General features: G+C 44.3%; 1 protein-coding gene across 26 annotated transcripts in view; it reads right to left on the minus strand.

Moving 5' to 3' along the window:
- The window catches only part of CDC14A (cell division cycle 14A), a 169,405-nt gene extending 159,678 nt beyond the window's left edge, over window positions 1-9,727 (minus strand). For 23 of the 26 annotated variants that reach the window (XR_014844657.1, XR_014844658.1, XR_002343573.2 and 20 more), the window contains exons 1-2: window positions 8,497-9,005; window positions 7,614-7,704 (exon numbers count right to left, since the gene is read on the minus strand). Coding sequence is in view for 13 of the 26 variants with exons in the window: in XM_085023854.1 (XP_084879980.1) it covers window positions 7,614-7,704; window positions 8,497-8,545 (140 nt within the window). In the remaining 13 variants the exon portion in view is untranslated. Of the gene's footprint in view, window positions 1-7,613; window positions 7,705-8,496; window positions 9,006-9,618 lie in introns of those variants that run through there. The other 3 variants (XM_085023861.1, XM_085023862.1, XM_021090142.2) reach the window with 2 other exon arrangements.
- Window positions 9,728-12,742: the final 3,015 nt, after the last annotated feature.

The raw sequence follows: 12,742 nt of genomic DNA on the forward strand, positions 1-12,742 counted from the left end.
CCACATTCCCAGACAAAACCGGGAGATGCATGACTAGCATACACACATCAAGGAGAGCGAATTTGAAATAAATCATCTTTTCTGGTTCTTAAAAGAAAATTAAATTTTATAACAAAAGAACAAGTCCAAACTAGCAAAGTCTTCAATCCATCAATTAGGACATGAACATCTTTAAGCCCAAAATATTAAATTAATACATGAAACACTTCATTCAAAAACTAGTTCACACAAATGATTTTCCATTAAGGAATTCACTGTCAATCACAAATAATTGTGATTTGGAGTTCCCATGGTGGCTCAGTGGAAACGAATCTGACTAGTATCTATGAGGACGCAGGTTCGATCTCTGGCTTCGCTCAGCGGGTTAAGGATCCAATGTTGCCATGAGCTGTGCTGTAGGTCGAAGACACAGCTCGGATCCCACATTGCTGTGAGCTGTGGTGTAGGCCAGCGGCTACATCTCTGATTCGACTCCTAGCCTGGGAACCTCCATGTGCCACGGGTGCGGCCCTAAAAAGATTCTTTACCAGATATTTCCAAGTTACTGAGGATTGGGACTATGACATGCTTTGATGGTTCTTGTTCATCATTGATTCTTTGGGGGGCCTGGAAATATTCAGCTGATTAAGGAAACCAATTTTTTTTTAATGTAAATTGAAACTAAAGCTTAAAAATTTTTTAAAGAAACAATGAATGCCACACTTAAGCTCAACTCAAATTAGCCAGCAAGGAACTTGAGATCTGCCATCACTCCCACCTCCCCAGATTTTCACCAATTAAATACCTAAATATACAGGACACGCATTGTCTACTTTCTGCTTAAAGATCACAAAGACTCCTTTTTTACTTTCATTATAGACCCCCCACTTTTTACTTCGCTTCCCCACCCCCCAATAAAACAAAGCACCAAACAGGCAGCCCTCCTTCTGACTGACAGACGTAGCCTACTTTATGGTCACTTCCTCCCAGTCACCCAAGCCAGAAACCCTGAACTTACCTTCCATTCCTCCACTCACCCATCTCATCAGTCCCAAGCACAGTCACGCCACCCTTTCTAGCCTCTTCCCCTCTTGGCCCTTCTGTCCCCGTTGCTATAACCATGGTCCTTGTCGCAGCCTAACAGACCTAACAGGAGCCCGCCTCCCGGCCATGGGAGTACTTGTGCTAAAGCAGAGAGCTCTGCTCGGTCTCTCTGTCATCATAAACCAGCAGAACGGACATCCAAACAGCTTTCCATAATCCCATCCCCAAACGCCTGGGCAGCCTCGCCTGTGCCCTTGCTGCGATTCAAATTGTGTTCCTCACCTAACAGACTTCTGCTCTTCCTAAACACTGAAATCCTTCTTTCCTTCCTTCTTCTCTCATTCATTCAGCTAAAATGTCTTACATGCCATCCCTATGCCAGGCGCTGGGCTGGGGGCACAGACACAGTGGTAAGCGAACACAGGTTGTACTTGTCCTTACAGAGATCATAAAACATACTCTTTGCTCTTACACACCCTTCAAAAGCGAGTTCAAACATCACTCTACGAAGTCTTTATTACCCTGGGCAGGAATCTCTCTTCCTCTCTCAGATTTCTAAATGTACATCAGCAGCTTTTGTCATATATTGCCTTGCACTGGTGTTTGTTACCACTTCTTCGTGTGTTTGTGTCTCCCCAAAGCATTTGCACAGTGCGCTATACCAAAATCTACCCAACCTCAATGCTAGGTTTCTTCTATAACTACTTCCAACCACTTCCGGCTTTTAAATGAGGCTTTTTCCACTTCCCATAAAAATGTGTCAGGCGTCTTTTTTTCTTTTTCTTTTTAAGCACAAAGGTGTATTAAGCTATGGCTAAGTAAAAGTCGTTTACTTTTAGCTCTGGAATGTGTTTATGAACTTTCAAATGAGAACATCTGATGTCTTTGGGATCTACTTCAAACACAATAATGAAGCCGCCCTGCGGTAACTTGGACGACAAAGAACTTGGACGGCAGACAGCTCCTCCATGGACCCTCCTACAGCCCATTCGGATGCCTCTCTCAGGCTGCCTGATTACCAGCAGCCCCATCAGTTTTAACCGTCTTCAGCACCTCCTTGAAACTTTGTGTTCTCACCGGGCTCATCTCAAGCAAACTGAAAGAACTGAGCAACAATCTGTCCTTATGAAGAGCAGAGACGGACTACCCATGTGAATGCCTAAAAGGTCAAAACAGCAACTATTTAATAAATGGACACCCTGAGGTCCTGACAGCCTCGTGGGTCATGGAATTAAGAACCGACGGATGAATGTAGAGAGATAAGCCTCTTTCCTCATTACGTGCGCTGCGTGGAATGCCTGGGCATATACACAGGTGTACATACACAAGCACAGCTGAAAACTCGTGTGTCCAAAACAGAGAGTGAAAAAAGTGGTCCTGAACAATACCGGTTACTTCTGCAAGGTTAGGATGGAAGGAGGGAGAGAGGGGAAGAAAGGAGAAAACCATACCATCTTCTAAAAGCTAAAGAGTTTTCCGAGTTTTTAGGAGAACTCTATGCAGAAGTCGTTACATCTTAAGTTACACCAGTTAAGCAGCAAGAACATTTCGCCAGATAGCCTACAAAAATGGTTTTCACTGACATAGAAACTGGCTTCCTTTGTTTTCTTCTTTCCTATTAGATATATAATGATAATTAACTCAATTTATCTCCTTTCTCTCTTTTTTTTTGGGGGGGGGCGGAGGGGTGGTGAGCAGTCCACTGAAAGGAGAAAAAGCAAGATTACATGATTATACCCACAAAAGTGGAAATGTGGGAAAATATTTTAATCACTACCACACATTCCCAGGTATGGCTTGGACATAAATTTGTGCACATACTGTCAACAGCACATTTCTTGCCAAAGTCATCATCACCCAAGTTAAAAGGGTCACATGAGCTGGGGAGGGGCAAAACTATTCTGCCCGCCCCCACCAGCTTTAAGCTCAGGATACCTAGGAACTTGCTGGAAGCAGAACAGCATGGACTTTGGGTCAAATTACTAGTTCAGTGACCTTAAGCTCTACTTAACCCTCCCTGGGCCTCAGTTTCCTCACCCATAAAGTGGTGGCAGTAACAGAACCTAACTCCAGTTTGTTTTCAAGATTGCATTAATGTGTATAAAAGATGTAGAACACTGCCTATCACAGGATTATAAATATTAGCTCTTGTTATAGTTTTACCTTTATTCTCATGGTGAAATTTGCCTCTGAATTCAACTGTATCTCCTCTTCAGTCTATAATCATGGCATTTTATAATGAGAACTGAGGTACCAAAGGATGGCCCTAAACTGTATACAAGATCTCACACATGCATGTGTACATGTGCTCAGATGGCAGTCAATTATCCATTAAATGAACCTACTTGTTACACAGTAAATTTAAAATAAAAATTGAAAAAACAATAAGGTTTCTCCTCACGTCTATCTAACCTAAATACTCCATTCACACAAATATTTCCAGGCCAAAAAAGTTTTTTCCTTATTTCTCACCAAGATATTGTAGGCTCACATTTCAACTCAAACCTATATTAATTGTAGCTACATAAAAGAAATCATTCTTCTATAAATTATTTATCCAAAAACTCCCCCCGCATTAATATCAGGCTGCTCCAATAAAGTTTAAATGAAAACTGAATGTTTTAAATTATTTAAATCTTCCAGTTAGTTAATTAGTGCTCATTAGCAGCTGCTCATTCTTCCATGCTAAAACATTTGGTGAAATCCTTTGAATCATTTCAGAAACTGCTTAATATTCAGTCCCCAGAGTATGGCCGTGAAGAGTCCTCTCCTGCATTTTCAATACCTTTCCTTTGCAAACACAAGGAGAGAAGAAATGAAAATGGCCAGGCTGAACTGAAGACCCTCTACCTCTCCTTTACAGCAAACTGGCTTTTTGTGCATTAACATCCGATCCTACACCCAACCCCATTAGGACACACAAGTTTATAACAATTAACATGTTTGATGTGGCTAACTTTTGAGCCAAAAAAATTTGAGCCAAGTTATAAAAAGTAAGCCTCTATTTGGATTATGCGGCCCAATTCCAAAACCAAAAAACTAGCCTTTCTGGAGCATTGTGTGTTATTTGTAGCTTAATCAAATACAGACAAATCTTGGAAAGGCTCCCTTTTTATGGGGCTATTTTTTCCCACAAGTGTGTTAATCTATACTCTGATTTTAATTCTGATCTGTGAATCATAACCCAAGGACAAATGTATGCTTTAGCACCAACCACCTTTTGCCAAAACTACTCAGGCCTTTATATTAGTATGACATGTTCTGTTTAAAAATCAAGGAGAAAGTTTAGACTTTCATTTCTGTAAAAGAGTGACCTCATAAGGCCACTTTGTTGAATTTTCTCCACCAGTTTCTCAGAAGGTTGCCATTTCAAGGGTGGCGTGCTATTGTTCCTCCATAACGAAATAAACATCTGGACAAAACACAGCTGTGTCCAGAGGATCCACAGCCTAACATTTCATAATTATCACCTATTATTCCAAGGTGATAATTTAGCTGGAAAGGCAGTATTTCATTTATACACTCAGCACTTAAGTACACAGGTATGTGTGATTGTGTATCTCAAGTCTCCTTTCCTTAGAGACATGGACGATATTCCAGTCTCTCTCATTCAATACGTCCCAGAAGAAGTGGAACTGACAAGATGGATTCCTCCACCTCTGTCCATCCCTCTCCCCTTCTTCTCTCTCCTTCAGCATTTGGCCACCTCTTTGGCTGTTTATTTCCACCTCCTTCCCTTGCTCCTCTCATCCCGGTCATGCCTATGAAATACAAACCCTGATATCTTCTCTTTCTCTCCCAGAAATCACATCATTCTCACAACTCTATCATCTCTTGGGGGAAAACTCCCAAACCTAAGCACTTGAAACTGATGTGCTGGCCAAGGCAGATGTGCATATCCCTTAAATTCCTTAAATCCAGCCTGACCGAAATGGAACGCCTGATCTCCCACTAAAGCCAGTTCTTCTGCCCTACTTCCTGTTTTGGGCAATGGCCCCAGCAGGCTCACTGTGAACCAGGCTGTCTTAAAGACTTCTTTGACTCGTCTTTTTCCCCAGCAACCCACCAACCCATCCACCTGATCTATCTCCAAAGCATATGGATTCAGAGCCCTTCTTTCCACCACCAGAGCCACCAGCCCTAATCTAGGCACTTACTTCTTCCCCTCGAACATTTCAGAGTTTTTCTAAGTGGTCTTCTACCTCCTCTCTAATCCACCTTAAATGATACTATCATTTTAATTGTCTGAGAGAAGATATATATATATCTATGTCTTCTAGAACCAGAGGGCTTGGATTCAAATTCTAGACCTGCTACTTCTTATTTCTATGACCTTGGGCAAGTTATCTAACCTCTCTGTACCTTGCTCTCATCATCTGCACACCAAGGGTGCTAACTGTAGCTGCCTCAAAACTGTTGTGAAAGTAAAATAAATGGATCATTGTGGAGCACCTAGAAGAGCATCTGGCATGCATTTAAATGCTCAACAAGGAGTTCCCGTCGTGGCACAGTGGTTAATGAATCCAACTAGGAACCATGAGGTTGCGGGTTCGGTCCCTGCCCTTGCTCAGTGGGTTAAGGATCCGGCGTTGCCGTGAGCTGTGGTGTAGGTCGCAGACGCGGCTCGGATCCAGCGTTGCTGTGGCTCTGGCGTAGGCCTGTGGCTACAGCTCCGATTCAACCCCTAGCCTGGGAACCTCCATATGCCGCGGGAGCGGCCCTAGAAAAGGCAAAAAGACCAAAAAAAAAAAAAAAAAAAAAAAAAAAAAAACCAATGTAAACTGGATGGGTCTCACCGGCAAGTCTTTCTTTACAAGAAATGCAGAAGACTCAATACAAAAAGAATGTGACCTATAGCCCTATCCTAAAATACTAACATTAAAACCACACCCAAGTTTTTTCTCATCTATCAATATTAGAATCAAAAAATCACTAAGCACTGTGTTTAGTTGACTAAATGTAATTTTCTCCTAGATCTAGCAATCCCAAGAGAAGCAACTTAGACCTCAATGCCTGGAACTTGTTCAATGACACCTTAACCTCTGGCATGTCTCTGAAGAATTGAACATAATGGCGTCTACACAGTCCCTACCCTCAGACTCACGAGAGGTCCCCAAACCTTAACACTCAGAAAAATAAAGCCACAACAATGCGCATTCCCAACAAGAGAATGAACACTCCATAAACACTGCTGGCGGTGGCAGTGACATCATCCAGGTACACAAGGTCAGGGAGCAGCCAGCGAGTACTCCCTTCAGTCTAGGAGCAGAGCTGTAATCTGACACCAGGGATTCAGACCTCCTGGCTGTACCAACTCTGGGCTTTCAAGAGCAGCAGCAAAGGGCTCTTTCATTCTCACTTTCACTTCAGCCATTCAAGAAACATTCCCAGCACCACTAAGAGAAATGTCCTGAAGACATCAGTTTCAAGAATCCCCACGATGAAGGGACAATTAAAGACTGTTTTCCCTCAAATAAAAGATATGCTCTTGAAGGTCAAGAATACTCTCACTCTTCCAATGCCTGGTGGTACCCACAAATCCTCAGGCAGAACTGCCAGAAAGCCTCTGAAGAGGACAAGTCCCAGAAAGCTTGCTAGAGTGACTCTCGTTCATTTAGCAATGCTCATTTAACTGCACATTTCGTTAAGACAACAAGAAAGTAAAATTAAATGTTTGTTAGAATATACTGGACTACTCAGACACCAGCTCTTTTAATAAGAGGACACAAACAAGTTAATTCAGCCTTCTTATTCCTTATTACATGTTGCTTTTATTGAATAGAGATTTAGCTCTCTTTTAATTAAATTTGTACTATACTACATAATGTCTTTTCCCTGTGGTTCAAAGGTTACTACACTATAGGATATCTTTTTCCTGTAGCTCAACAGTCTTTCACAGAAAACAGTTCCCTACTTGTATCTTACACTCTCAAATCCTAATCCCACAGAGGCAAAGAAACCAAAGAAAGTAAATTAGCAGTCCTAATACCACTTCCTCAAAGGCAAAAAATATAATACTCTGAAGCTTGGGGCACTCAAATAAAACAACTGAATAATTTAGCCCACAAGTAAAATCCTACTCATAGATGGGACTTGGATACAGCTACCTCCAGCTAAGTGCGCCCCACTTTCCAAATATGAGCTGCACGAACAAAAACATCCTGGGATACAACAGAAGCCTTGTGAACTGCAAAGTTGAAGCACCTGTAAGACACACACTGCCCTATACTCAGCAGGTGCTCCATAAATACTCCATGACTGATTGCACAAGCCAATGACACAATCTGGCAGGGACAGAGGGTGCGTCTCCCGGTCCTGCTCTGGGGAGCGTTAGGAATCTACACTTGCAGTCTGTTGTGGTGGTAGGAAGAATTAACATAGACAGAGGTCTAAAAGGAACAGGGTGATGACAGGTTCAAATTATGTTAATTTTCCGTGCACCTCTCCCCAAGCATCTGAGCCTAAAAATGTGGTATTGTTACCTGCACCACTGGGGGAAGGTGAATGAAACTGCCATGAAGGTGTATAGTGTTTCCAAGGCAAAGAGCCCACAAGCTAAATGGTTGAGGAAAAAAAAGGAAGAAACTTACTTTTCATAGACCAGCTCCTCATCGATGGAGAAATAGTGGGTATTTACTGTACTTTTTGGTCTATTCCTTAAAGTAGCAAAATATAACCGATCTGAAAGACAAGTTTAAAAGACAGGACAAAACATGAGAAGCAGGGAAGCTGGGGGGCGGGTGCTAATACACCAGGATCAAAATAACTGCTAGCCATTATTTAAAGACCCCATTAACACGTGGGATTCTTGCAGAAACCTGATCTCTCCCAGAAAACGAGAGACCCCAGAGCACACACGTTAGAGGAGAGAGAAGAGGATCTGACTGAGGGACTACTTGGGGGGCAGAGCTCCCACATCCCTCTTGTTTCAGGCCAACGGGAGCAGGTAGAAGCTGAGGGTACCCGTAGAACTGGAGGTGCAAGTTGGGTTCAGAAATCTCCAGACCTCGGCAGCTGCGGAAGGAGAAGAGAGAGGCGAGCCTCTCCTCTGCAGCTCCGGAGACTTCAAGAAGAGGAAGGGAGGAGGGACAAGGGAGGTGTGGTTGGAGGTGTCCCGAAAACTGAGCCCAGCAATAGGGGGATAAATGCAACGGAAAGGATCCCCCGGAGCAGAATCCCCACGAGCCGCTGCACGCAGGAGCCCGGCAGAGGCCGGCGCTGTCCCATTCCCGGGCGGGGGAGGCCTTCCGAGGGTGCTGCAGAGGGAACCAGGGACGCAAGAAAGACAGAGAAGCCGGAAGCTGAGGGTCCTCGGGGAGAGGATAGAACCGGGAGGGGACAAGAGCGCGCGCGGCAACTGCTGTACCCTGGGGGCCCCAGGAGAAGCTGGGGACAGTGGTTGGGACAGAGAGCCGAGAAGTGAAGAGTTGGGGGAGAGGGAGGGGTGGAGGATGCGGGGCAGCTGCTTCTCACCTTTCATGAACTCGCAAGCCCCGATTAGTTCCCCTGACTCCGCTGCCATCTTAAGCGAGATATGCACGGTGGAGGGCTGGGTCGTGGCCAGCTGAGGTCACCCGCCCCCGGGGGCTTCCCCACTGCTCGGGAGCTAGGAAGCTTGCAGTCCTGAACAACGAGCCCGCCAGAGAGAGGGAGCAGGCGCCGAAGGCGGAGGCGGCTAGGGGGTCAGCGCGCCGGGCGCCCCGGGGACATTCCGTGGGGAACCCGAGCACGCTCCAAGCGGGGCGCACACGCCCCGGGCTGTGGCCACTCGGATTCGGACCCGGCTGCTTTCGCTGCTCCGCCGCCGCCGCGCCTGGGAAACGCAGACCAGCTCTCACGGCCGGGCAAAGTCTTCCCCCGGCTCCCAGAGTGATCATGGAGGAGAAGACGTCTGGCCCCGATCGCGCCCGTGGCTACTCTTGCGGCAGCGGGCAGGACTCTGGTGCCCGCCGGCTGGCAGCAGCTGCTCCGGCTCCTCCTTCGCCACCTCCTTTCAGCAGCAACTCTTCCTCCTCCTCCCCCTGGGTCCGCCCCCAGACCTTCCTCCCCGCCCTCCCTCAATCCCCTCCACTTTCACGGCTCCGCGGCCATCCCTTAAAGGGACAGCCCCGCTCCTTTCTCCGCGCAGGCTCCGCGCCCCAGTTACCAGGCGCCCCGCGGGTCACTAAGAGCCGGTTGCTAAGGCTTTGTTGCCGTCCACCAATTGCTGTACGGGAAACGCGGCCCTGGGCCCAGAGGAGCCGGGCGGGGCCTCTAGACCAGAAACTTATGAATGAAACTGTGGAGTTGGGAGTGGTCGCGGAGGGCGCTGCTGCTGCCTCGCAGGCAAGGATGTGCCCGCGCCCCTTCGCTTTCTGCACCAAGTCTTCTTCCCACTCCTGATTCTTCGTCTTTGTCTCTCTCATTCTTTACCTCTCTCGCCCCACTCACCCTTGTTCTAAACTCTGGCATGCGCGCGCACGCAAACCTCACACTTAAAGATCTCAAGTCTCCAAGCCCCACTTTACCTATATAGTTAATATTTCAACCAACCTCCATCTCCACCACTGATGGATTTCTATCTTTATAAAAATAAAATTAAAAAAGAAGCCCTACCTCCTAGCTTAGAAGAACACCTACTGGTTTCCTCTACACATAGTGGACTCTGAATTAACTTGTGCTTTGTTCTCGTGGGGTAAAGCGTTCCCATCCGGCTCCCCAAGTCCTCTCATTTGGGTCGCCACTGTCGGCGCAAAATCATCACAAATGCCTAACCTTTATAGTGCACTGGTCCCAGGCGGGGGCGGGGCGGAGGAGCAAGGCCAGCCGGGTGTGGGGGGAAGTGGGAGAGGGAGCGAACCCGGGAGAGGGCCTCCACGGGGGAAAGTAACACAAAAGAATTTCTTTACGCAGTCTCAGCCGAAGCGCTGCAGGGAGTGGTTCATCTCAAAGAAGCCCTTGACTTGTTTCTGCGAGGCCTCTCGCACAGCTTTAACAACTATCGCTGGGTGTCCTACCGGCGTGCCTAATTAGAGGGCAGTCCCTTCCATATGAAAATGGCGCTACAGACCCATCATCGGAAGAGCATGCGCTCTCAGTGGAGTCTCCAGCAACAGAACAGGATTGTGCCAGCCTTCCGTTTCGCAGTCACTTGTTTACCTCTTGGAGGGAGGGGGCGCGCAAGAGTCGACCGCCTGAAGCCGCGCTCTGACGCCGCCGAGTAAAGTTCAACCCTCTGGTCTTAGCCTGCTAGACTATCCAGAAAGCTAAACCTCCACAGAAAATGATGAATGAATATCATTTAGATATTCCGAAAAAAATATGCGGAACATCTCAGTGATTCTAATCAAACAAACCTATGTAAGGTAGTTAAAAGAAAAACCTATCCTAACACCCAAAGCTTTAAACGCTAAGGCAAGAACCACATAAACTTAAAGCTGGAAGAATCACTGAAGACGACCTCCTGCCATCATCCCCTAAATCTTCCCACGAGAAAAAGAATATCTCAAGACAGTTTTTAAAACCGTGTAAGTCGTCAAAAGATGAGTTGTAGTAAGTGTTCCACTCTGAGATGCAGCCCCCAGCCACAGCCAACAAATTCTAAAGAACCAAGCTCTGCTAAATGTGTTGTCCATATTCAACGATTAGTTGAATTTTGCGTTATATTCCCCCAAAGCCTTGTGTCAACAAGCATGTTGGCCAATTCATACTTTGTTGAAAAGTTCTACGATTTTATATGTGAAACTTACGGAAAAGCAAAATATATGAACGTCTAAATAAACTTGCCCACTTTGCTTAGAAAGCTAAATTAATTCAATAATGGCACTCTATTTCCAAATTTGATGATTAAAATTCATGTAGAATCTAAATTCACTTTTAAAAGTTCCTAACAACCTTTCATCCTAGTGTTGTGTTAGAAAAATTGCATCCAAAAAAAAGTCATTCAACACAAACTTTTAATTTTACTAAGTAGTCTAATGAAAAGACCGCTAATTCTACATTTTCAGAGAAGGCAGATTTAATCAAACACCTCTTGTTATTTTCCAAAATAAATTTACAAAAACATTTTCTTTCATATAATACTGCTTAGAAATTTTGGTCATGAGAAGTGAATTATCACATGAAATAATATGTCTTTAAAATTAAGAACTCAAAAAAGTTTCTTTTTCCTCAGCATATTTGTAATAGTAGTATAATGAAATTTGTGAAGTTAATAAGATTCTTTTTTTAAGTTGCAAGAAAGGAAAATAAGCGGTTGTCGGTATAATCAAATCTCTCTAAACCAAAATTTGCACAATCTAAATGATATTCTTTAAAAAGTCTACAAGGAAAACTGAACAAGGGAACGCACGAACACATGTCAAGGTTCTAATGAGATCATAAAACACTTTATTCTCTCTCTCATGCAGGCAAAGTTCCTACTGGTTGTAGTTTCATAATAAAGGCATGATTTCATAGTCTGTGGAGAAAGATAAGGGAAGAAACTTCTTTCCAGTCACCCAACTCAGTGTAATTTTTAGGAACTGACTTTTAAACAATAAAGAACAATGTTTCACACATAAATGAAATACCTCAGATATCACTCACCTTCAGAATGGGAAGGGAATCTCATACATAGGAATGCAGCTAAGGATAGAACTGTCCCAAGTGGGAAAACAATATTTATTCTAACTCTGCAAATATAGCTTGAGTCCTGCCCCCTATGCCCTGAGAGGCAGTCTGCAGAGCTGGAAAACTCCCGGCTGGAGGCAGCTCCAAAATATGTTGCCACCTTCTGGTTCTAATTCTGCGCCCTGCGGCTGCACTGAACACCCCGACTGCTCTTGGTCACGACAAGTCTTCAAAAACGCAGAGGCAGCTCCTTTGGACCATTTCTCCCCCTTAGTCTTCCCCCGATTAAAATCCCCTTTTCTTCAAAATTTCTTACATGACGTGACTTCTAGTCCCCTTGCGATCCAGTAACTTCCCTTTTCCAAGCTTTCTATATCCCACACAGAGTGCTTACTGGAACTGAATGCAGGCCAGTGGTGACTGGGTGGGACTAGTTCTGTGATCTGGAAAAAAAGCACTAATGCAGATTCGGATGGGAACAAAAGCAATGAAAAACATAAAAGAACTAAGTTTTATGATTTACCTGCAAAAAAAAAAAAAAAGAAGAAGAAAAAATATTCTCATGTTGGAAGAGGGGAAAGAAAAAGTTGCTGAGGATAGTCAGAGGCCTAACAGGTGTGATATTTACATATTCCCTTCTTTTACTATTATCCTTTCTCAGAATATCTGATTTGAACATGCTCTTTTAGTTGCTTGTTCAGTCATGATGATGTTACCTAAGTAAATAAAAGAAAAATATACAATACATACCTTGAATTCTTTCTAAAAATTGATTTTCAGTTTAACTATGAACCCAGGGGCAATAGAAACTTATGATGCTGAGTAATTTGAAATTCAAAGTAATTTGAATTGTTTAAATATTTTGATAAATTATTTATCTCATGCCAAAAACAATATAAAGCAGCTTTCAGTAAAATACATGTACCAAAAAAGTTATTACAGTACAACCAGAATACTAAAAATTTGTAGACAATGTGGCTGCCCACAGAGGCTAAGCCCTTGGCCTGACCCAGCCATATTCTGCATCATGCTCATTCTATTTAAGGAGTTCGGCCCAGAGTCAAAGAGAGTAAAAACCAGAAGGAACTGAAAGATCAGCTAGTCCATTTTTCAAACAGACTCCATGGAG

The sequence above is a fragment of the Sus scrofa genome, chromosome 4, assembly GCF_054392235.1.
Source record: "Sus scrofa isolate SSC_HxYL_T2T_F1_AM1 chromosome 4, Sscrofa_HxYL_maternal_Yorkshire_Landrace_v2.0, whole genome shotgun sequence".
Taxonomy (NCBI): Eukaryota; Metazoa; Chordata; class Mammalia; order Artiodactyla; family Suidae; genus Sus; species Sus scrofa.